General features: G+C 35.4%; 1 protein-coding gene across 5 annotated transcripts in view; it reads left to right on the plus strand.

Annotated features, from left to right (window-relative positions):
* The window catches only part of SP3 (Sp3 transcription factor), a 104,306-nt gene that overhangs the window by 45,378 nt on the left and 32,486 nt on the right, over positions 1-26,442 (plus strand). For all 5 annotated transcript variants that reach the window (XM_082397705.1, XM_082397706.1, XM_082397707.1 and 2 more), the window contains one exon: positions 7,059-8,418. In XM_082397705.1, coding sequence (XP_082253831.1) covers positions 7,059-8,418 — 1,360 coding nt within the window. The remainder of the gene's footprint in view (positions 1-7,058; positions 8,419-26,442) is intronic.

Below are 26,442 nucleotides of genomic sequence, written 5' to 3' on the forward strand. Positions count from 1 at the left end.
TTGAATCTTTGTTGTTGCATTAGTTTAGCATGTAGATGTGTTCACTTATTAAAATAATTGAAACTTCTCCCATCATTTTTGCGTGTTTTTTTTTTTTAATGTGGATTATGGGAATCTGTTTGTGTCATGATATTTTGAATTGTCACTGTGGACAAAAAAGTTTGATATTTGGTATAGTCTGCAGGAAATTCTTAGTATTCCAAGGCATTAAAAGTGAAGCTAATGTTAAGCTATATTGTTAAATATTGTATTTGTAATTTTAGTGTTTGAAATTATACTGTAGAGGGATGTGAGTAGATTTAATGACTTAAAAGTATGACTTTAGGTTTTGCCCTTTTGTAAGCAGATTAAAATGTAAAGGCTTAAAATCATGTATGTGAGAGGCATTGTTACTTTTAAACAAATTTATGGACTGGTAAACCTCTTTAATGAACTATATCCCGTTAGGCCCACAGTGCCACAAAAAAAAAAAAAAGTTTATCTTAAAAAAACCATTGCATGAGTAAAATTGCAAAGCAGATTGCTTCTACTTATCTTTTTTAATCTTTCAAATAGAACAAAAAACTTTTTGTAACTGCAACTTACCAGGTTTAGATATCAGCTCAGTGATTGCGGGAGGAGAGAAGTGAAGGAGGAAGTTACAGGTAAAAAATATGTATATGTACATGAGTCTCACCCAAAGAATAGAATACTGTCTCCAACCTTACCCTTCTGTGGCCATATACTTGTAGGGAAGTTGTTTCCATGCCTCTTCAGCTCCTCTGAACTGCCAAATCTCTACTGACATCACATTTCCCGCCAGATGAACATGAACCAGAATCAGCCTGAGCATTTTTTCTTTGTATGTTTGGTACCTGTGCATAACATTTTTCACTGAGTAAAAATTAGTAAGACTGCTTGAGTATGTTTGCCTTAGCGAATGGGTAAATTATTTTTCCAGTTCAAAGATGAATTTTAGACATGGACATCTCAGAAAATGAAAGAATTTAAGTGATTTCATAGTAATTTTCCCCACTTACAAATGTGTTTGGATAATGTTACTTTATTCAAATTGCTGGGAATTATGAGAGGTTTAGGGAGAGATTTTTTGGAGCTGTGCTTTTTAAAAATTTTATTTTGGGTTTATTTCATATTTACACAAAAGTTGCAAAGATAGAACTGAGAGGTACCTTTTACCTTTCACCCAGCTTCCTCAAATGTTAATATAACCATGGTACATTTGTCAAAACTAGGAGATTAATAATGATACAGTGTTATTAGCTAAACTATAGACTTTATTCTGATATCACCGTTTTTTCCACTAATGCCCATTTTCTGTTCCAGGATCCAGTTCAGGATACCACATTGCGTATAGTATTGTTGTGTTTAAAACCAAGGGGAAATATACACATAAAATGCAACTTTATACTAGTTTAGTTTGGCATTTTAAGATTAAAAGGGCATTGAAAAGCCAATAGCTGTACTGCAGATTTGCTTTACATATTTTCAATTTAGAATTTGTTAGAGTATAATATGTGTTCATCCTGGATCCTGGCCAAGAGTGTTTGGTTACCCTCAGTACAGAGCTGAGTAGGTCTAATCACAAAGCAGTCTCACCTGTAATGTCCCACAGCGTGGACTCTCAAAATTGGTTTGATGGCAAGACTCTTTTATACTTTTTTTTTTTTTTTTTTAATTAATTTATGGCTGTGTTGGGTCTTCGCTTCTGTGCAAGGGCCCTCTCCAGTTGTGGCAAGCGGGGGCCACTCCTCATCGCGGTGCGCGGGCCTCCCACCATCGCAGCCTCTCCCGTTGCGGAGCACAGGCTCCAGACCCGCAGGCTCAGCAGTTGTGGCCCACGGGCCCAGCTGTTCCGCGGCATGTGGGATCCTCCCAGACCAGGGCCCGAACCCGTGTCCCCTGCATTGGCAGGCAGACTCTCAACCACTGCGCCACCAGGGAAGCCCTATACTTATTTTTTAAAGTTGTGTAGTTTTAGTAATAGATCAAGGTATAGAAAAAGTAGACCTTTATGAGATATTAACTTGTCCAATCTACATTTGTGTGAACCTGTGAATTACTAATTTGCTTATTTCGTTTAGTAAATTGAACAAGTAAATATTATGAAAGGCATTGCCTGAATTTCAGTTTAACTTGTAAATTTAGTGTTCATTTATTACGTAAATGTTGGTGAACTATAAAGTGAATAATAGCTTATTTCAAAAAAAGGTTATTTTGGCTGTTATTCCAAATACGACTTACACTGTCATTGTAAGGAATTCATTAGGTAATTGTTTTTGTATCTGCAGTCTGTGTTCTTTACTGTTCCTTTGAAGATTTTAAGAAACTTTAGTACTTGCCTAAGAGTGGTTCTTAAGTTTGTTTTCACCTTAGCTTCACACTTGTTTCCAGTTATATTCTTTCCTTGCCCATTTCTGGCTTTCATAAGGCCATTAACTGAGAGGTTAATAATCCTTTCTAAATGTGATGTAATAAGTTGGTATGAAGTTTATTTTTTTCCTTTACACAGGTGTTATGGAGAAGATATCCTTGGGTGTTGTGTGTGTGTGTGTGTGTGTGTCTCCCCATTTTATGCCTGGTTGTAGTGAATTTGCTCTAGCAGTGTCCCAAGGCTACTCTTGGATGTGGTCTTTTTTACCTTGTGATTATGTGTTTGTATACAGAGGGAAGCTCGGATTACCTTCAATTACGACCTTTTACAGTAATGCCAGTGTCCATGTTAATTGGTTTTTTGTTTGTCAATAAGAATATTAGAATTACTGAGAGAAACACCGGTGGGTTTTTCTTTTAATGTCTAGGCTTAATGAATCCAAACCAAATACTAATTCTTGCCTGGGTTATGTGTTTTTATGTCTCCCTCCCTTTGTAGTGTTTCCAGTAGCCTAACATCACACATTTTTTAAAAATTAATTAATTTATGGCTGCGTTGGGTGTTCGTTGCTGTGTGCGGGCTTTTCTCGAGTTGCGGTGAGCAGGGGCTACTGTTCGTTGTGGTGCGTGGGCTTCTCATTGCGGTGGCTTCTGTTGTTTTGGAGCAAGGGCTCTAAGCACGTGGGCTTCAGTAGTTGTGGCTCATGGGCTCTAGAGCGCAGGCTCAGTAGTTGTGGCGCATGAGCTTAGTTGCTCCATGTCATGTGGGATCTTCCCAGACCAGGGCTTGAACCTGTGTCCCCTGCATTGGCAGGCGGATTCGTAACCACTGCACCACTGGGGAAGCCCCATCACACATTCTTAAAACATTTTTTTGGTCTCAGATTCTAATTTATCTATTTTTTTGGTATGCTGCTGATGAAATTTCTCTTACAAATGAATGGTTTTAGTAGGCTTTGTAGTTTTGAAATATTTGGGGCTTATTCATTGTGGAATTGGTTTAAAATTGGTGTAGAGTTTTTCATTGAAGACTATAATATCTCAAGGTCGGTTTTATTGATTCATTTTTCCTATCATTTCCTTTGCAATAACTTTAAAGTAAAATACTTTTATTCATTCAATAAGTATTTATTGATCATTATTCTAGGCACAATTGGATGTTTTTCAAATCTGTCTTCATAATCTTAGTTATCATAAGGATACTTTAGGATTATATAGTGCTTTACAGTTTATGAAGCTTAACACTTTCTTTAGGATCTTATGATCCTGCAAGGTAATATTTTTCCCATAAGGTCCTGCTCTAAATCACACATAATTCCACGGTTCTAGCTAGGCTAGAACCCAGTTATGAATTTTTTCCTTTCTAGTGCAGTGTACTCCCTTCCTCTAAGCATTTATAGTCTTAGCTTATATCATGAAAGTCTAGTATTCTTGTTTCAGTGTTCATAAATGTTTTTTATATATGCTTTTAACCTTAGGTCTACTCAAAAAAGTTCAAGTACATCATTTTGTCCTAGGTTTGGGGATTTCCCTTCAATTAATGGCCTGCATTGTTGGGAAAAGTGGTACTGTAGTTTATTTTTATTTAGCTTCTGGAGAAGGGGGTTCTTGGGTACTATTTATTCAGACTTGTCATTTGAGTAGTTGTATTTATTTTCAAGGAATTTCTTGAATTAGAAAGCTGTTCACTTATGGTTGAATATCTGCTCTTATTAAGATTTTGTTTAAAAAAAATACTCAGATGCCATAAATTTGACTTTTTATTTTAAGGATGATGAAGAGACAAAATGCCAGTACAGTTGTCTCTTTATATCTGTGGGTTCTGCATCCTTGGAGGTCTGCGTGTAGTATACATTTTATGTAAGGGAATTGAGCATGGGGGATTTTGGTATCTGCAGGGTCCTGGAACCAATCCCCTGGGGATACCTACGGATGACTGCATTGTAAAATTAATTTGTATGTAAGATACTATATTCTTTGATATAAGTTGAAGAATTGTATATTTAATGCTGGTTAGAAAAAATTCAAGGTTGATTCTCCAAAGGTGAACAATAACCTTCAGAAGATAAGAATGGGATTTGAAGCACTACACTTTAGTTTAGATTTCAGTATAAAGGATAGATTTAAATATCTTTAGTTTATTTAAAATGCCAAGAGACTGAAGTGAAACATGAATTGTCATGTTCCCTCTAATATAGGGAAAGATGACTTAAGCTTGTAATTTTTATACCAGGTAGAATTTGAAGAATGTAGGCTACTTTTAAAGTCTGGTGCTTCATTTTAACAATTTAAGTTTGATAAGTTTAAATGTTTGTGTTTAAAAGATAGATCACTATTTTAGTTCAGTCCTGGACATTTGTACTGGGTCCTACGGTTTCTCTGCCTTTATTGTTTTCAGCCTTTCAGTCTCCTTCACTAGGTCTTAGTTTATCTTTATAAAGCCACAGATCTGATTGCGCCACTCACTTGCCTCAAAACCTTTTATAGCTTTCATTCACTATCTGTAGGATAAAGTCCAAACTCCTTAGTAGGACCTGTGAAACCATTTACTGCAGGCCCTGATAAAAATGTCTAGTTCTTTTCCCCATTACTCTTTTCTATGAGTATGAATGTTCTTTGGATCCTCTCTTGAACTCCAAACTACACATTATTTTTTTAGAGTCTCTTAAAAGTCTGTGACTTTATTTCTATACCTTGTTAATGACTGTACTTCTGCTTCCTAACCACCCACAGTGAAATCTTAAATTTTATCCACAATTACTTAAAAAACTCTTATGTGAAATCTTTTTTTTTTTCTTCATTTTTCTATGTTCCCCCGAAGTGTTTTGATCATATGCCTAGTGTACACCACTATTCACATAGTAGTAGCTTGTGTGTGTATGTCTGCTTGGATAGATTGTGAACCACTTGAAGATGAGCTTGTATATCTCATGGGCTTACTCATCCTTATTTCATCTTGTCAGATAGGCTCAGGTGTCTTGAATGAAGTCATTACACTGTGGTTCATTTATTGAAATATATACTCTTCAACTGTGTGTGTACATGAAAATTAGGTAGTGAGTCTCCTTAAGAAATTTTTAGGTTCATCTGGTTTTACAATATTTGTATTAAATTTTGTGGGATGATTTACGTTGAGAGAACAGTATTTGTCTTAACCTTTTTTTTATGGTCACAGACCCCCTTTGAGAATATGAAGAAACTCTAGATACCATTGCCCACCGCCCCCCCGCCCCCACACCTAGGCCCTCTATCAAAAAGTTGGTATGCTATTTTAGAGGATTTAAAGATCCCTTGAATCCCAGGCATGGATCCTAGGTTGAGAATTCTGGGCTAGATATGCTCATGTTCTCACTGTCTAGTGGTGTGTGGAGTTATAGGAAATCATACACAGATCTAGAAGGAAATGGGTTAGGGATGGCATTATTTTGATAGTGATTAATTCATATAGGGTCTCATTCCCCATGTCTTTACCTCTGGTCTTAGTGGGAGACAAGCATGGTATAGTATTTAAGAGCCTGGCTTCTGGAGTTAGACTGGCTTAGTTTTAAATCCTGTTTTGGCCATTTGATAGCTGTGTGATTTTGTCTCTCAATTTTGTCATCTGTGATATGGGGATAGTCATAATAATACCTCATAGGATAGTTGTAAGCAACAGGTGATATAATCTTATAAATCCCTATCATGGTTCTTGGCATATAAAAGTGGTTCTTGGCATATAGAAGAACGGTTCAAATGTTACATGTTACTGTTATTATTCCTTAAAAAATTTACCCTTTGACATTGATTTGTTGGGTTTTATTGCTTTCTACTTTCCTCCATTGGTATTTTTCTAGTCTTGTCTAATCCATAAAATATGGAGATGATACCTGAGATTCTAGCAGGTCACAGAATACAAAATGTATATGTCTAGCATTCTACTGCAAACTTAGGTAGAAATGGTAAAGCAACAGTCTATATCCTCCAACTTTCAGATTCTAGAAAAACCTTTCAGGTGGGCTGACTTTGCAGTGGTGGTCACAGGGCAATAACTTTTCCTCATTAAAATTTTTTAAGGTCTCATATTTTTTTTAGTAGTTATGGGAAAAGTAAAGAATTTGATGACTCACTAAAGGAATCGCCCTCACCCTGAGTTTACTCTGGAGTACCTTAATACATGCCATGAAAGAGTAGCTTTAATTGTTTGATTTAAGGTTGATAGCTAACTTTTTCTAACTCAGGGAACTGATGACACTGCTCTGATATTTCTTTTTTGTACGCAAATGTAATGCACCTGATTTAGTAGTATGTTTTTAGTGAGTTTTATACCTTTTGAACTCTGTTCAGTGAGGTATGTTTGGTTTGAGCTGTCCATAATCTTTTCTCTAGCTACTTCTACTTTTATTTATTTTTAACTGTAGATCATAGGTGAGGGATTAGAAAATCAGTTGGTAGTCATAAAACAAAGAACATTCTGATTGAACTTTTTTCCTGCTCAAATAGCATGGGTTATCTTTGCAATAGCTAACAAAATTGGAAATGATGATTATTGTAGTTTATATAGTACTTCTGTATTTGAGCTGTGTTGTGTTACTAAGAGAACTTTTATTTTCAGGTGGTAGGGTTTATATCAGTTTTTAGAGTTTTTTGAGGATTGGATTAAACGTACCACAAATACATATCACATAACATTTTTTGTTTTCTTTATCCAGACAGGTGATTTGGCTTCTGCACAGTTAGGAGGAGCACCAAACCGATGGGAGGTTTTGTCAGCCACACCTACAACTATAAAAGATGAAGCTGGTAATCTAGTACAGATTCCAAGTGCTGCTACTTCCAGTGGGCAGTATGTCCTTCCCCTTCAGAATTTGCAGAATCAGCAAATATTTTCAGTTGCACCAGGATCAGATTCATCAAATGGTACAGTGTCCAATGTTCAGTATCAAGTAATACCACAGATTCAGTCATCAGATGGTCAGCAGGTTCAGATTGGTTTCACAGGTTCTTCAGATAATGGGGGTATAAATCAAGAAAGTGGTCAAATTCAGATCATTCCTGGCTCTAATCAAACCTTGCTTGCCTCTGGAACACCTCCTGCTAATATCCAGAATCTCATACCACAGACTGGTCAAGTCCAGGTTCAGGGAGTTGCAATTGGTGGTTCATCTTTTCCTGGCCAAACCCAAGTAGTTGCTAATGTGCCTCTTGGTCTTCCAGGAAATATTACCTTTGTACCAATCAATAGTGTCGATCTAGATTCTTTGGGACTCTCGGGCAGTTCTCAGACAATGACCGCAGGCATTAATGCTGATGGACATTTGATAAACACAGGACAAGCTATGGATAGTTCAGACAATTCAGAAAGGACTGGTGAGCGGGTTTCTCCTGATATTAATGAAACTAATACTGATACAGATTTATTTGTGCCAACATCCTCTTCATCACAGTTGCCTGTTACTATAGACAGTACAGGTATATTACAACAAAATACAAATAGCTTGACTACTACTAGTGGGCAAGTCCATTCTTCAGATCTTCAGGGAAATTATATCCAGTCGCCTGTTTCTGAAGAGACACAGGCTCAGAATATTCAGGTTTCTACAGCACAGCCTGTTGTACAACATCTACAACTTCAAGAGTCTCAGCAGCCAACCAGTCAAGCCCAAATTGTGCAAGGTATTACACCACAGACAATCCATGGTGTGCAAGCCAGTGGTCAGAATATATCACAGCAGGCTTTGCAAAATCTTCAGTTGCAGCTGAATCCTGGAACCTTTTTAATTCAGGCACAGACAGTGACCCCTTCTGGACAGATAACTTGGCAAACATTTCAAGTACAAGGGGTTCAGAACTTGCAGAATTTGCAAATACAGAATACTGCTGCCCAACAAATAACTTTGACGCCTGTGCAGACACTCACGCTTGGTCAAGTTGCAGCAGGTGGAGCCTTGACTTCAACTCCAGTTAGTCTAAGCACTGGTCAGTTGCCAAATCTACAGACAGTTACAGTAAACTCTATAGATTCTACTGGTATACAACTACACCCCGGAGAGAATGCTGACAGTCCTGCAGGTGAGTTTTCCAAGTCATGTCATGCTGTAGATAAGTTCAGTGAGGTGTTTATCAGCATCTGGCTATCTTTAAAGGTGATGATACATTTCCCTGTGTCTGTGTGAAAAGTCAACACCAAAATGTGTTCCAAATTGTTCTTCATTGAAAGATTGTAGTTTTTGAAGTCAAGGATTCATTTCTCTGTTACGCCAATTACATTTGTTGTTTTTCGTCACTTAGTTTTATACATTTTTTCATGTCTGATTGGTACTCTAAAGCATCACAAAATTTTTATTTCGCATGTAAGGTGTCTTGGCTGTTCTTGGTGTGATGTAAATTAAATGTTTTATGCATTTTATTTGGTTGGGCAATCAGGTTGGTATAGTGAAAACATGGTACTGGGAGTAGGTACTGTTTATGCTGTCTCACCCATTAGCTAGCTGTGTGGTTTTGGCTAAGTTACTTTTTCTCTTGCAAACTCAGTTTTCTCAGCATGTAAAATGTGGCTGTTGGACTAGGTAACTATATCTAGGGTACCTTCTAGACCTGAAATTCTTCAGTTCTGTGATAGTTTATTCTTACAAGTGTGAAGTAATCCTTAAACCTAGCTGTGTTAGATATGTTATTATTGATAGTATGGGTAGAAATTTTGGAAGTCTACTCTTTGTTGTGTAAGAATTAAGTAATACATAATTACTTAATAATAAAAATATATAAATCTCTTTTAAAAGATAGTATCATCATTACCTTAGTGATGTTATTTATTTAGATAGTGTTTTATTGAATGTTTTGTTGTACACTAAATTCTTACTTTTACTCTTTTACTTCATTATTTGGGTTTTTGTGGAGATTGTGCTGTTATATAACCTTCCACTGAGTCAGTGATTCTAAACTCTTAAATTGGGACACTTGGATTTAATTTTTTGAAGTAATGGTATTATCTTTTTTCTTTTGAGAAATTTGTGATATATACTTAGAAACTAGGAATTGTCTGTACTTAGAAAGCCTTTAATTGTATTTGAGCCTTCTGAAGCTATGGTTTAGAGCAGCATTCTCAAAGTGTGGCCTGTGGATCTCTGAGGATCCCTGAGACCCCCTCAGAGGTCCTTGATATCAAACTACTTTTCATAATAATAGTACAATTTATTTGCCTTTGTTCTTGTATAGACATTTTCACCGATGGTGGCTAAAACTGCTGTGTCTTAGCACAAATCAAAGCTGTGATGCTAAACTGTGCTGGAAGTTGTATTCTTTATGACCATCCACTTGCAGTTAAAGAAAAATGCTAGCCAGCTTCACTGAACAATGACCTTGATGAACAAGTCAAAAGAGTTATTTTTACTAAACCTTGACCCTTGAATGCTGCATGTCCTTTTTAAAATAATAGCTTTATTGGAATATAATTCACATACTATAAAACGCACCCTTTAAAGTATACAATTTAGTGGTCTTTAATATAGGCAGACTGGTGCACCCATCATCACTCTAATTTTAGAGCATTTTCAGCACCTCCCCCAAACCCCATACCCATTAGCAGTCACTCCACGTTCCCTGCCCCGTCCCCTGAGCCCCCAGCAACCACTAATTCTACTTTCTGTCTCTTTAGATTTGCCTATTATATCTTGAGCCCCCAGCAACCAGTAATCTACTTTCTGTCTCTTTAGATTTGCCTGTTATATCTTATCAGTAGAATCATACAGTATGTGGCTCTCTGTGTCTGACTTTTCATTTACCATAATATTTTTAGGGTTCATCTGTCTTGTAGCCTTTAACCATACTTTGTTCTTTTTTGTGGTTGAATAATATTCCATTGTATGGATATACCACATTTTATTCATTTATGCATTGATGGACAGCATTTCCGTTTTTTAGCTATTAAGAATAATGCTGCTATGAACATTCGTGTACAGTTTTTTGGTGTGGACATGTTTTTGTTTCTTTTGGGTATATACTTAGCAGTGGAATTGCTGGGTTGTATGTTTAACATTTTGAGGAACTGCCGAACTGTTTTTCCAAAGTGACTGTACCATTTTACATTCTCACCAGCAAAAGGGTTCCGGTTTTTCTACATCCCCACCAACATTTATCATTGTCCTCCTTTTTGATTTTAGATATACTAAGAATGGGTGTGAAGTGGTATCTCATTGTGTTTCTGATTTGTAGTTCCTGCTGCATGTCTTTGTAATATTCTTTGTGACAAAATGGTAAATATACTTTAATAAAGTACTTCTGCTACATACCAAAATAAGATGATTATCTTTGAAAAAATATATATTGTTTTCAGTTGAGCAATTGTGTGAGTTGCAAGCTGAACTAGATGCTATTTTTCGGAAACACGTTTTACTTGAAAGACTGACAAACTATGGTTATTGAGAGACTCATGTACTTAAGTGACAGATACTTTCTCAAAAATATAATGAATTAAGTGAGCCTGTCCCTTAAAGGAAAAAAACTTGTCTGTTTGCTACCAATGATAAAATTTGGGCTTTCCAGTGAAAATTAGAATTTTGGAAAACTTGAATCTACTACTATGAACTTGGTAACTTGTTAATAATTACATATGTTTCTGATGAAATGGACAGTGATATTAATATTCATAAATAGGATTTTTTGGGATACTGTATTATAATGAAATATGCCATCATTTGGAAGATCTTTATGATAACTCAGTGAACCAGTAGTTTTCAGATGACCAACTCATGTTACAAAATCCTGCATGGGTAAAAGATCCATCCGTTCAGAGTTCAAGATAGACCAACAATAAGCATGTGGAAAGTTTACCAGTATAGTTTCAGATTCTGCATTACAACTGACCTTTAAGAAATTTAGCACTTGTCAGATTTGGTATAGTATCCAAGAAGAATAACCACAATTGGCTGAAAGACTATCAGATTACTTCTTTTTCCAGCCACATATCTTTGTGAAACTAGATATTCTTCATATGCTTCAGCCCAAACCACGTATTGCACAACACACTGCAAAAGCAAATATGAAACTCCAGTTGTCTTCTTTTAACCTAGATATTAAAGAGATTTGCAAAAATGTGAAACATGACCTCTCTCCTCATTAAACTTTTATGTATGTTTTTGGAAAATAGTTGTTTTTCATAAAATCTTAATTTGTGTTAACATTTAATGGATTTATTGTTTTCAAATGAATTAAAACATTAAAAATTTATCTTCTAATTCCTAATACAGTAAATATCAAAATAAATACCCTACATTAACAAAAACTTTTTGGGGACCTCAGTAATATTTAAGAGTTTAGAAGGAGTCCTGAGACCGAAAAGTTTGAGAATACTGGTAGAATGACAGACTTCTGAAGACATAGAAGATAGCTTTTAGAAACCAGTTTTTAGAGCTTCCACACAGTTAAAGTTATGGAGATCTATACATGTTAGAAAAACATCTCTAGAGAATTTATTTGTGATTTTGTGGATTTATATTGGTCATGAAATTAGATTGATATAAAGCACTAAGTGCTCAGTACAATAATTTATTTCCAAAATACTATCAAAATAGCAACAGTGTTTGAATTAAATACAAAATCGAATTTTTAGAATGATAATTTAGTTTATTGTGTGTTGGCAAGGAAGGGTAAAATAAGCACTCCAGAAGGCCACTAAATTTGAATTTTTTCCCCAATTTTAAAGGAATGGGGAAAGAACTTGAGAAAATAAAAGTTAAAGAGAATCAGAATAAAAATGCTGCATAGTACATAGCATATTTAGAAATAAAAACCAGGAAGTTGTAATTGGGGTAATTTGGTAATAGGAAAACTATCCCTTGGTGTACTGTCTTTTTAATTGGCAAGAAGGAAGAAATTATTTTAGGATGTGTTTTCTTACATGAAAAATCAGTAAAAAAAACTTTATCAGTGTTAGAGCATAGTATGCACAGATGAACTGCTTAAAATTTTGACACCATTGGTTTGCATTTTGCTTTTTGGTGAGTATGGAAACAATGTAACACATTTCCCAAATAAATGAGACCACACCGTTTTTTTTTTTACCAAGACTCTGCAATTTCTTTGACCTTTTTTCTAAGCTCCCCTTTCACAAAAATGACCTCTATTCCAACCTGTTTTAAGAAGTGAATCTGATTCAGGGCCTCTCCTCGTGAGGGGTATGTTTAGTGCCTCTTATCCCTTAGAAACCAAACCCCCATCTTCCTTGGAACATAGAGCTCATTGGGCCCCAAGCTGCAACCCCACTCACTCCCTTTATTTCTTTTCCTTGCCCACTGAGAAGTGCATGCTGTTTTTGAAATTTAATTTTTACTCTATCTACCATTTGCTGTGTATTTGAAGCTAGGCGATCTTTCTAACATCTTTTCGAGTCAGATAATTTCTCCCAAATTCAAGCCAAGACTTACCCAGTTTCTCAAATTTTAGTTCTCTATCCGATTTTGGCTTATCCTTTAAGATTGGGTATATTTAAAACTTGGTGTCATACACATTTTAAAATATTGTCATAACTATACTGCTTGTACAGTTTTTTTATCCTGCTTAATTTTTAGTTACTTTTTTTGGTAGGGTGACCATACCTGTTAAGTATTTAGGTCAGGAATTATATTCTATTTAATTATCTATTAATATAGTTAAAAAGACGCCACATGAGAAAGAGCTGAGAGTCAAATTCACTGCCTAAAACCAGGGCCTGGAGCTTAAAAAAAAAAAAAGTTCATTGCTGTCTGTTACTCTAAGGTACAGCTTAAATGAGGCTGTACACTTACAGAAATGAGAAGAGGACATGGGGAAATAGGAGGACATCAACAGTCTTGTGATCAGATTCTGAACCAGTCTGAACCATTGAGCTGTTAACTTGGTGTCTAGATTTATGACATCTCCAGTATTACCTCTGAAGCCAATAAAAGACCTAGGTCTGCACTAGGGCCAGAGAGTCTTGGTGTAAACACTTGGAAAAATGCCAGGCATGGAGGTATAATGCAGAGAGAAAAATTATACTCAATATAAGCCTGAAAACCAAAATTCCAAAATACATGATGAAGGGAAAATCTATGAAAGATAGCCAGTAAAATCAACAATCAAGAGATGAATTCATGTCCGATTAAAGAAAGATAATTTAAAAATCTGTGAAAGACTTTAAAATCAGTATATTTATACCTGTCCATGAGATAAAAGGAAGCTGTAGCACCTTTAGAAGAGAAGTTGTGAAACAAAAAAGGTAGATGTGTAAGAGAAACAACCAGAAATCTTAGAAAGGAGAAGCATATTTCATTGATTCTAAGACACGCATTGTTTAACATTTTAACATTTCTGAGATCTGAGTATATCTTACCGACCGTGGCATGTCAGTGTTTAATTTACAGTGCTTTTTCTTTTTTACTGGTAGTGGTATGTCTTGATAGCATTGTCTAGATGAAATAGAAAAATTTGGCGGGACAAACAGGAGAACCTTTAGGCTGGACATAGAAAAAAATGAGTGAATAGTAATATACTTAGAAATTTACTCAGAATATAGTTTAGAGATAATGAACAAGTAGAGACTTGAAAGATTGAGTCACCAACCTAAGATTTTCAGAAAAAGAGAATAGAGTGAATGGCAAGAGAAGCAGTATTGGATGAGATAATGGCTGAGAATTTTCTTGTGTTGGAGATATATAGTTTACAAATGAAAATTTTGCTTCAAGTATTAAGAAAGATAAACAAAAATAAGTCCACCCCTGTCTTAAACTAAAATTTTGGAGAAAGATAATCTTAAATTTTAACAGAAAAGTCGATTGCTAACAAAGAAATTACAGACCTACAAACTTCTCATCAGCCACACACACATACCAGGAGATCATGTAGTAGTATCTTTATAGCACTGAGAGAAAATAACCAGCAGGCAAGAATTCTGTATGCAGTTAAAAATCCTACTTAAGAGTTAGACTATAATGAAGATATTTAAAATAATCAAGGACTGAAAGTTTATTATTCAAAGACCCTTATGAAACTAACTACTGAAGTGTTAAGTAGAAAAATGGATCCAGAGGAAATGAGGACATAGTAGTGATTACAGTGGGTAAAAAATTAATAATTTAACTGACCATGAAACAGTAGGAACTTTAAGTTACAGAAAATTTCAGAGATACACCAAAGCAGATAAATGTATGATGAACCTTAAGGTAACCACCTCGCAGCTTCACCAGTTATCAACATTCTGCCGTTCTTCTTTCCTCTGTTCCCACTGTTTAAAATTTTACTCTTGCTGGAGTATTTTAAAGTAAATTCCAGAGAGTGTATAACTTTACCCAATAATACTAATGGAGTGATTTGCACGGTGTGGTCTAGGAGTCCCAGACCCTTTTCATAGGGGTCTGTGAGGTCCAAGTTATTTTCATAATAATACCAAGATGCTATTTGCTTATTTCATTTTTGCCTCACAAGTGGTGTACAGTGGAGTTTTTCAGAGGCTATATGATATGTGATAACAGCAGATTGAACACAGAAGCTGATATAAAGATCTAGCTGTTTTTTGGGGTTTTTTTTAATTGAAGTATTATTGATTTACAATGTTGTGTTAGTTTCAGGTGTACAGCAAAGCAGTAAAGGTATATATATGTATATATTTATTTCAGATTTTTTTCCATTATAGGTTATTATAAGATATTGAATATAGTTCCCTGTGCTATACAGTAGGTCCTTGTTATCTGTTTTATATAGAGTAGTGTGTATATGTTAATCCCGAACTCCTAATTTATTCCTTCCCTCTCCTTTCCCATTTTGTAACCATAAGTTTGTTTTCTGTGTCTGTGAGTATATTTCTGTTTTGTAAATAAGTTAATTTGTATCAGTGATAGCATATATTTGTCTTTGTGTGACTTATTTTACCTAGTATGATCTAGCTATTTCCTAAGAAGCCAGATATTAAAGATATCTGCAAAAGTGTCAAACTATTCTATTTTTAAAAATACATATTTTTCATAAGATGTTACTTATGTTAACATTTATGAGTTTGTTACTTTAAAATTAATAAATCAACTTCTAAAATGTTCCCAGTTTTGATTCCTAGTATGGAAAATATTGATATACTTATATAAGCAGAGGCCCATTGAAATCTTCAAATTTTTTAAAAATGGATTTTTTCCTATTTTTTTTAACAACATAGTTTACATACAGTAAAATTCCTTCTAAAATTTTAGTGCACAATTCTGCACTTTCAGTAACTGAACACAGTTGTATAATCACCACCATAATTAAGATATAGTAACACTTTACCACTTCTCTCCATTCCCATATGCCACTTCATAGTCAGCCATTCTCCTTTACCCTTGTTCTCTGGCAAATAGGTGTTACTCACGTAAACAAAAACTCTTTGAAGTCCTCAGTAATTTTTAAAACAGTGATTCTGATATCAAAAAGTTTGAAAACTGCGCTAATGAATAAGGATTTTAAGAAACATAACCATAGTACCATTATTTACAGTACCCTAAATTTATAGTTATCCTTTAATATTATTTAATAACCTTGTAATGTTTGGTTTTCCCCAAATGATTAAAAAATATCTTTTTAGAATTGATCAAGTTAGGATTCAAACAAGCACTTTGTCTTTTATTGGTTCATGTGCCTCCAAGTCTCAGCTTTTCAAATAATGGTTTTAGCAGCTTTTCATTGTTGTCACTTGGATTCATTATTTCATTAAGATTTGCAAAATGGTGATTTTTCTAATTTTCTCAGTCCTTTTGTGTTAAGCTGTGATTTTTTTCTGAAAAGATCCCTCCCTTGTTAGCTATTTGGTTACCCCCGAAGCACAGTTTGTACAAGAAAGGCAGGATAAGCTATTAAATCCATTCCTTTTATTTATCTGTTTTCAGAATGAGTTGGTGTCTTAGCTGTCATCAGAGGTTCTCTCTCTCTCTCTTTTTTTTTTCCTTTGGTGTATCATTGTGAACTCATTTTTTTATCAGTTGTATTTTAATACATGGTATTCATTATTCTTAGAAATTAATATTTATATTGTTAAGAAATGGAATACTAAGCTTAAAAAAGAAATAGCGGTGTGGGACTCGTGGGGATTGGTTCCTGGGTAGAGGTTCTTGTCATTTTTAGGAGGATCAGCTTTATAGAAAATAGTTTTAGCCATTTTACATCAATTTATAATTTGGATAAAAGTAATTAAGGGAACAGAAGTGCGATTTTATATATATATATATTTAAATTAAGACTGTTTTTTTTAGAGCAGTTTTGGGTTCACACCAACATTAAAGAGAAGGTACAGAGATTTTCCATCTACCTTCTGCCCCTAAACATGCATAGCCTCCCCCACCATGACGTCTTTCACCATAGTGATACATTTGTTAAAACTGATGAACCTACATTAATACATCATAGTTACACAAAGTCCATAGTTTACATAATGGTTCGCTCTTGGTGTTGTACATTCTTTGAGTTTGGGCAAATGTATAATAACATATGCATCATTATGGTATTGTAAGAGTATTTTTACTGCCCTGGAGACCCTCTGTGTTCTGTCTATTCCAAAAATGGCAATTTTTAACTTCTAAACTGGGGCAGGAGGTAGAAAATTATCAATCCAACAGAAAATAGGAAAGGAGAAGAAGTATAGCAAAGAAAAAGACTAATATCAGATGTAGAAATTCAGGGCAGTCCTGAAAAGAAAAAAAAATTAGTAATCCTACAACCAATAAAGTTGGTAAATTGCCTGTATAATCTTCTGGTCTTTTTTCTGTGCATATTGCATACTGTGTCTTTACACTTCGGGGTCACTTTAAAATTGGGGTCATATACACAACTTTATAACTTTTTTTTTCCAAATAATATATTGTGTGCATTTCCCAGATCATTAGTTTTCCACAACATGATTATTTAGTTTCATTACTAAGTATTTTGGTGCGGATATTTCATGATTTAACTAGTCCTCTCTTGTTAGGTGTTTAGGTTATTTTTCATTTTTTTCCTGTTATATAGAAATCTTTGCTCACACTTCTGATTATTTCCTTATGCAGAAGAATTTAAGGCTTTTATATATACTGCAGAAATGCTCTTTCACCCCCATTGTATGCGAGGATACGGTTTTTTGTACTGGGATGGGATATCATTTTGTCAAATGGCAGAGTTTTGGGGTGGTAAAAATAGAATCTAATACATTCATTTATTATTGGGGAACTTGAACATTTTTGCATGTTTATTGTCTATTTGTGTTTGGTCATTACCCTTTCATGTTTTTTGCCTGTTTTTCCCTCACTACTGATTTGTAAGACATTTTTAAAAGACATCTTTATGTTAAGGGCATTAGTCTTTTGTCACACACCACAGATATTTTCTCCATTTGTTTGCCATTAAGTTTGTTTAGTGGTGAGTTTTAGTACATGTAAGTTCTTACTAGACTCTTTTTTGAGTAAAATAATTTAGAAACTTTGAACCATAGTTTTTGAACTCAGTTTGTATTGATTTACAAGTCATCTGATGCAATTCAACAATTTGTGCAAGAAGTTGGGAATTTCAAATTATAATTCCTATGCCTAGAAAATATCTAGAGTACACTATGTGCCTTTTAAAATAAATCATTTTAATGTATGTTGTTGATCACACTTGTTATTTTCTTAGTATCCTATGGAAAATTAGTGTTCACAGATCCATGAGTAATCCCTTGACAATGATACTTCTAGAGGTCTCAGATATCTTAGGTATAATATTCAACAGTAGTATCATTATTATATGGTATATATAGTAACATTGGAATTTATAATAACAGTATTATGTATCTCTGTTATTTAAACCATGGAATCTTAGAGAGGTCAACTAGTTTAACTCATCAGATGCATCTTCAACAAATGGCTGCTTGGCGTCTGTTTTTAAATACATTTCTCTTTATTTTCTGAAATAGTATATTTAATTTATGATTAACCAAATTTACCTCATAATGTAATAGTAATAATGCAAATTAGAATTCTTGATGGATACAACAGAATGGAAATCACATAATTAATGTGTGGTTTTCATTAGTATGCCTTCTTTGATACATTGTTCTATAGTTCCATATTATTTTTAATTAGAATAACTTTATTAAAGCTGGTCTTTACACTACTTTGTCATTTTAGTGGTTCTTGGGGACAGACTTTGTATCCAACTTTATTTTATGTGAGGGTACTTGACATGTGACACTTCATAAATCTCATAAATTCTCCTCTGATGAACAGTACCATCATCTTGCTGGCAACTTAGATTAGGGAAGTCAGTCATCATTCATTCAGTCCACAAATATTTGAGTCTATACTACAGTTTTCCAGGTAATGTTTTTTAGGTTCTTTGCAACAGTAAAAGAGAAAAAGTCCCCACTCTCATAAATTTTGTGTTTTAGTGGACGAAGACAAATAAGCAAACACAGTAATTTTACATGACTAGTGTTTGAAGAAAATAAAGTTAGGGTTATGGAATAGTAGGGAATATGGAAAACCATGGAGGTTGGTTGTTATTTTAGGTAGGGTGGTTAGGAAATAATCTCCTTATAACGAGGTGAAAAAGAAGTTCAGATCTGAACATTGAGGAGCCTGTCTTACTGACATCTGGAGGACAAGTAATGAGCAAAGGTGGTTGGGATTTAGTGAATGGGTGGAGTCAGAATATGAGATTGGAAGTAGGCAGGGATAATAAAAGCCATGGTTAGGAACTTGGATTTTTTTTTTTTAATATGAAAACATTGGAGGTTTTTATGTTTTAAGAAGATCACTCTGGCAGATCCCTGTGGCAGGTGGTGATGGGGGTTGGGGGTTGGAATGACAAGAGTAAGGATAAGGCTAGTGCAGTAATACAGGCAAAAGGAGATAGTGAGTCTGCCTACACCTAGTAGTAAGGAAGGCCTGCAGAAAGGAGGGGTGAAGGGAGAAGTAAGACTTCTGTTGTGGCTTTGTTAAATTTGAAATGTCTATTAGATAGCCAAGTGGATGGTTCAAGTAAACAGTTGTATATCAGAATCTGGAGCTCAGGTCAAGCAAGAGATAAAATTTTGGGAGGCTTTAATGTAGATAGAAGTGACCAGATGAAAAAATTTGGGTCATAGCTTTTTTGGCTGCATGGTAGAATCTCACAGGGAACTATTATGTTTGTTTGTTTTAATTTTTGAATTTTATTCAATTTTTTATATAGAAAGTTCTTAATTAGTTATCTGTTTTATACGTATTAGTATATATATGTCAATCCCAATCTCCCAATTCATCCCACCACCACCACCACCACCAGCCCCCCCCGCCACTTTCCCCCCTTGCTGTCCATACGTTTGTTCTCTATATCAGTATCTCTATTTGCCTTGCAAACCAGTTCATCTGTACCATTTTTCTAGGTTCCACATATACGTATTAATATATGATATTCGTTTTTCTGATTTATTTCACTCTGTATGACAGTCTCTAGATCCATCCTCGTCTCTACAGATGTCCCAATTTCGTTCCTTTTTGTGGCTGAGTAATATTCCATTGTATATATGTACCACATCTTCTTTATCCATTCATCTGTTGATGGGCATTTAGGTTGCTTCCATGACCTGGCTGTTGTAAATAGTGCTGCAATGAACATTGGGGGTGCATGTGTCTTTCTGAATTATGGTTTTCTCTGGGTATATTGCCCAGTAGTGGGATTGCTGTCTCATATGGTAATTCTATTTTTAATTTTTTAAGGAACCTCCATACTGTTCTCCATAGTGGCTGTATCAATTTACATTCCCACCAACAGTGCAAGAGGGTTCCCTTTTCTCCACACCCTCTCCAGCATTTGTTGTTTGTAGATTTTCTGATGATGCCCATTCTAACTGGTATGAGGTGATACCTCATTGTAGTTTTGATTTGCATTTCTCTAATAATTAGTGATGTTGAGCAGCTTTTCATGTGCTTCTTGGCCATCTGTATGTCTTTGGAGAAATGTCTATTTAGGTCTTCTGCCCATTTTTGGATTGGGTTGTTTGTTTTTTTAATATTGAGCTGCATGAGCTGTTTATATATTTTGGAGATTAATCCTTTGTCCATTGATTCGTTTGCAAATATTTTCTCCCATTCTGAGTGTTGTCTTTTTGTCTTGTTTATGGTTTCCTTTGGTGTGCAAAAGCTTTTAAGTTTCATTAGGTCCCATTTGTTTATTTTTGTTTTTATTTTCCTTACTCTAGGAGGTAGGTGAAAAAGGATCTTGCTGTGATTTATGTCATAGAGTGATGCCTATGTTTTCCTCTAAGAGTTTTATAGTGTCCGGTCTTACATTTAGGTCTCGAATCCATTTTGAGTTCATTTTTGTGTATGGTGTTAGGGAGTGTTCTAATTTCTTTCTTTTACATGTAGCTGTCCAGTTTTCCCAGCACCGCTTATTGAAGAGACTGTCTTTTCTCCATTGTATATCCTTGCCTTCTTTGTCATAGATTAGTTGACCATAGGTGTGTGGGTTTATCTCTGGGCTTTCTGTCTTGTTCCATTGATCTATATTTCTGTTTATGTGCCAGTACCATATTGTCTTGATTACTATAGCTTTGTACTACAGTCTGAAGTCAGGGAGTCTGATTCCTCCAGCTCTGTTTTTTCCCCTCAAGACTGCTTTGGCTATTCGGGGTCTTTCATGTCTCCATACAAATTTTCAGATTTTCTGTTCTAGTTCTGTAAACATGCCATTGGTAATTTGATAGGGATTGCATTGAATCTGTAGATTGCTTTGGGTAGTATAGTCATTTTCACAATATTGATTCTTCCAATCCAAGAACATGGTATATCTCTCCATCTGTTGGTATCATCTTTAATTTCTTTCATCAGTGTCTTATAGTTTTCTGCATACAGGTCTTTTGTCTCCCTAGGTAGGTTTATTCCTAGGTATTTTATTCTTTTTGTTGCAGTGGTAAATGGGAGTGTTTCCATAATTTCTCTTTCAGATTTTTTTTTTTTTTTAACGACATTTATTCTTTTTTAATTAATTTTTTATTTTATTTATGGCTGTGTTGGGTCTTCGTTTCTGTGCTAGGGCTTTCTCTAGTTGTGGCAAGCGGGGGCCACTCTTCATCGCGGTGCGCGGGCCTCTCACTATCGCGGCCTCTCTTGTTGCGGAGCCCAGGCTCCAGACGCGCAGGCTCAGTAGTTGTGGCTCACGGGCCTAGTTGCTCCGCGGCATGTGGGATCTTCCCAGACCAGGGCTCGAACCCGTGTCCCCTGCATTGGCAGGCAGACTCTCAACCACTGCGCCACCAGGGAAGCCCCAGATTTTTCATCATTAGTGTATAGGAATGCAAGAGATTTCTGTGCATTAATTTTGTATCCTGCAACTTTACCAAATTCATTGACTAGCTCTAGTAGTTTTCTGGTGGTATCTTTAGGATTCTCTGTGTATAGTATCATGTCATCTGCAAACAGTGACAGTTTTACTTCTTCTTTTCCAATTTGTATTCCTTTTCTTTTTCTTCTCCGATTGCCGTGGCTAGGACTTCAAAAACTGTTGAATAATAGTGGTGAGAGTGGACATCCTTGTATTGTTCCTGATGTTGGAGGAAATGCTTTCGGTTTTTCACCATTGAGAATGATGTTTGCTGTGGGTTTGTCATATATGGCCTTTATTATGTTGAGGAAGGTTCCCTTTATGCCCACTTTCTGGAGAGTTTTTATCATAAATGGGTGTTGAATTTTGTCAGAAGCTTTTTCTGCATGTATTGAGATGATCATATGCTTTTTCTTCTTCAATTTGTTAATATGGTGTATCACATTGATTGATTTGCGTATATTGAAGAATCCTTGCATCCCTGGGATAAATCCCACTTGATCATGGTGTATGATCCTTTTACTGTGTTGTTGGATTCTGTTTGCTAGTATTTTGTTGAGGATTTTTGCATCTATATTCATCAGTGATATTGGTCTGTAATTTTCTTTCTTTGTAGTATCTTTCTCTGGTTTTGGTATCAGGGTGATTTGATGGTGGCCTCATAGAATGAGTTTGGGAGTGTTCCTTCCTCTGCAATTTTTGGAAGAGTTTGAGAAGGATGGGTGTTAGCTCTTCTCTAAATGTTTGATAGAATTCACCTGTGAAGCCATCTGGTCCTGGACTTTTGTTTGTTGGAAGATTTTTAATCACAGTTTCAATTTCATTACTTGTGATTGGTCTGTTCGTATTTTCTATTTCTTCCTGGTTCAGTCTTGGAAGGTTATACCTTTCTAAAAATTTGTCCTTTCTGCCAGGTTGTCCATTTTATTGGCATAGAGTTGCTTGTGGTAGTCTCTTAGGATGCTGTGTCTGTTGTAACTTCTCGTTTTTCACTTCTAATTTTATTGACTTGAGTCCTCTCCCTCTTTTTCTGAATGAGTCTGGCTAATGGTTTATCAATTTTGTTTATCTTCTCAAAGAACCAGATTTTAGTTTTAGTGATCTTTCCTATTTTCTTTGTTTTGAATTCATTTATTTCTGCTCTGATCTTTATGATTTCTTTCCTTCTGCTAACTTTGGGGTTTTTTGTTCTTCTTTCTCTAGTTCCTTTAGGTGTCAGGTTAGATTGTTTATTTGAGATTTTTCTTGTTTCTTGAGGTAGACTTGTATAGCTATAAACTTCCCTCTTAGAACTGCTTTTGCTGCATTGCATAGGTTTTGGATCGTCATGTTTTCATTGTTATTTGTCTCTAGGTGTTTTTTGATTTCCTCTTTGATTTCTTCAGTGATCTCTTGGTTATTTAGTAATGTATTGTTTAGCCTCCATGTGTTTGTGGTTTTTACGTTTTTTTCCCTGTAATTCATTTCTAACCTCACAGAGTTGTGGTCAGAAAAGATGCTTGATATGATTTCAATTTTCTTAAATTTATTGAGGCTTGATTTGTGACCCAAGATGTGATCTATCCTGGAGAACGTTCCGTGTGCACTTGAGAAGAAATTGTAATCTGCTGTTTTTGGATGGAATGTCCTATAAATATCAATTAAATCTATCTGGTCTATTGTGTCATTTAAAGCTTCTGCTTTCTTATTTATTTTCATTTTGGATGATCTGTTTATTGGTGTAAGTGAGGTGTTCAAGTCCCCCACTATTCTTGTGTTACTGTTTATTTCCTCTTTTATAGCTGTTAGCAGTTGCCTGATGTATTGAGGTGCTCCTATGTTGGGTGCATATATAATTGTTATATCTTTTTCTTGGATTGATCCCTTGATCATTATGTAGTGTCCATCCTTGTCTCTTGTAACATTCTTTATTTTAAGGTCTATTTTATCTAATATATGAGTATTGCTACTCCAGCTTTCTTTTGATTTCCATTTGCATGGAATATCTTTTTCCATCCCCTCAGTTTCAGTCTGTATGTGTCCCTAAGTCTGAAGTGGGTCTCCTGTATACAGCATATATATGGGTCTTGTTTTTGTATTCATTCAGCAAGCCTGTGTCTTTTGGTTGGAGCATTTAATCCATTCACGTTTAAGGTAATTATCAATATGTATGTTCCTATTACCATTTTCTTAATTGTTTTGGGTTTGTTTTTGTAGGTCCTTTTCTTCTCTTGTGTTTCCCACTTAGAGAAGTTCCTTTAGCATTTGTTGTAGAGCTGGTTTGGTGGTGCTGAATTCTGTTAGCTTTTGCTTGTCTGTAAAAGTTGATTTCTCCATCGAATCTGAATGAGATCCTTGCCGGGTAGAGTAATTTTGGTTGTAGGTTCTTCCCTTTCATCACTTCAAATATGTCATGCCATTCCCTTCTGGCTTGTAGAGTTTTTGTTGAGAAATCAGCTGTTAACCTTATGGGAGTTCCCTTGTATGTTATTTGTCATTTTTCCCTTGCTGCTTTCAACATCATTCTTTGTCTTTAATTTTTGTCGATTTGATTACTGTGTGTCTTGGCTTGTTTCTCCTTGGGTTTATCCTGCCTTGGACTCTCTGTGCTTCCTGGACTTGGGTGGGTTTTTCCTTTCCCATGTTAGGGAAGTTTTCGACTATAATCTGTTCAAATATTTTCTCGGGTCCTTTCTCTCTCTCTTCTTCTGGGACCCCTGTAATGCGAATGTTGTTGCATTTAATGTTGTCCCAGAGGTCTCTCAGGCTGTCTTAATTTCTTTTCATCCTTTTTCCTTTATTCTGTTCCATGGCAGCGAATTCCACCATTCTGTCTTCCAGGTCACTTATCTGTTCTTCTGCCTCAGTTATTCTGCTGTTGATTCCTTCTAGTGTATTTTTCATTTCAGTTATTGTATTGTTCATTGCTGTTTGTTTGTTCTTTAATTATTCTAGGTGTTTTTTCTTTAATTCTTCTAGGTCTTTGTTAAATATTTCTTGCATCTTCTCAAGTCTTTGCCTCCATTTTTCCAAGGTCCTGGATCATCTTCACTATCATTATTCTAAATTCTCTTTCTGGAAGATTGCTTATCTCCATTTAGTTTTTCTGGGGTTTTATGTGTTGTTCCTTCATCTGGTACATAGTCCTCTGCCTTTTCATTTTGTCTGTGTTTCTGTGAATGTGGTTTTCCTTCCACAGGCCGCAGAATTGTAATTCTTGCTTCTGCTGTCTGCTCTCTCTCACAGGGAACTTTTTAAAAATGCCAACAGTTTGTGTTGAGTGTCCTTCCAATTCTAATTTAATTGCTGCATTAGGCCTAGGAAAGATGTATTTTAAAAGCCTCCAAGAGATTTTGAAGTGCAACTGGTTTAAAAATTAGTAACTTAATACAGAAAGAATATAGATAAAGAAGAGATTGGAAAATAGTATCATCTTGAGCCTCAGATTATTTTCCTTGATTTTTCAAATGCAGTGTCTAGTACAGAATCAGAGGTAGTTGGGCATATGAGGAGATGACATGCCATGAGTGAGAACCAGCAGAAACATCAGACAATAGAAATAAGACTTACTGGAACTTTATATACCAAATATAGATTAAAACAATTGTTTTACTATGGTCTGGAAGGAAAAAGCCAAGCTTGAAAATTTTTAACAGAGAGTTTGGGATTGTGATGAAAATGACATGGCAGATTTGTAAAAGAACCAAATACAAATTCAGGAACTGAAACTTAAAATGACCAAAATTGAAGGAAATCCTTGGCTGAATCTGAGGACATTTTAAACATTAGGGGGCAAGAAGCAGAGGAGCAACCAGTAAGGGCAATGGAAGGCGCTTCCAGCAGAGAGCAATATCCTGGAAGCCAAGTGAATGAACCACTTAAAGGAAGAGTTCTTAACTTTTCAGATATTGTGGAGGGTACATAAGATGGTAAAGAATGGGTATCCGATTGTTGTGGTTTCAGTGGAGTGTTGGGGAGAAAAGCCTGAATAGAGTGATTTAAAAGGAGATGAAGGGAAGAGGGAGTAGCAACAGTAATTACAGACAAATGTTTTAAGGGTATTTTTCTGTTAAGAAGAGGAATGTTGAAATAAGACATGGTAGTTGGAGGTAAGCTTGAGGTCAGGGTGGGTTTTTCTGGGAATGTCTCAAAAAAAAGTAAGAAATTGATGATGCAGGAAGAAGGTATAATAGAGGAAAGTTATTAAGGCAAGCAAGATGAAATAAAGGACACAGGTATAGAGGTTGGCCACAGAGAAGAGTGGGAATAATCATGTTTTAATGGGAAGGGCATGGGATAGGGCTTTGCAGATACAGCTATGTTGGTAGGAAGGTAAGGTCATTCTTGTCAGATTGCTTCTAATTTCCTTTTGTTATAAGAAGCTGAGATGGGTGAGGAGGACAGGTTTTAGAAATTTAAGAAGGAAAAAGGCATGAAATGGTCATCTGAGACAATTGCAAAGTGAAATTATTGGTGAGACAGAATTGCAGGTGTTACTGGTTGCTCAGTTGAATAATTAGTACAATTGTGTTTTTTCTTCAGTTACCTTTAGTTGCTTGCATGCAGATGCAGGGTTAACTCTTTTCTGTTTCCTGGTAGAAAGTTCCAAGTCCTTTTGGTATTATCTCTGCCATGTTTTTGTGATCTGTTCTTCCTGTCCATTCTCATTTTATTAGTCTGGCTTTTACTGTTCTCCTAGGCTGTTATAATAGTTAATTTGTTTTCCATGCCTCTAATCTTTCCTCTTTATAGTGCATTTAAAATTCTTTTTAGAAAAATTTTTTCTTGAATAATAAGTAATAACTGCACAAGGCATACATTCAG

Source organism: Balaenoptera borealis, assembly GCF_965194805.1.
Source record: "Balaenoptera borealis genome assembly, chromosome: 6".
NCBI classification, from domain to species: Eukaryota; Metazoa; Chordata; class Mammalia; order Artiodactyla; family Balaenopteridae; genus Balaenoptera; species Balaenoptera borealis.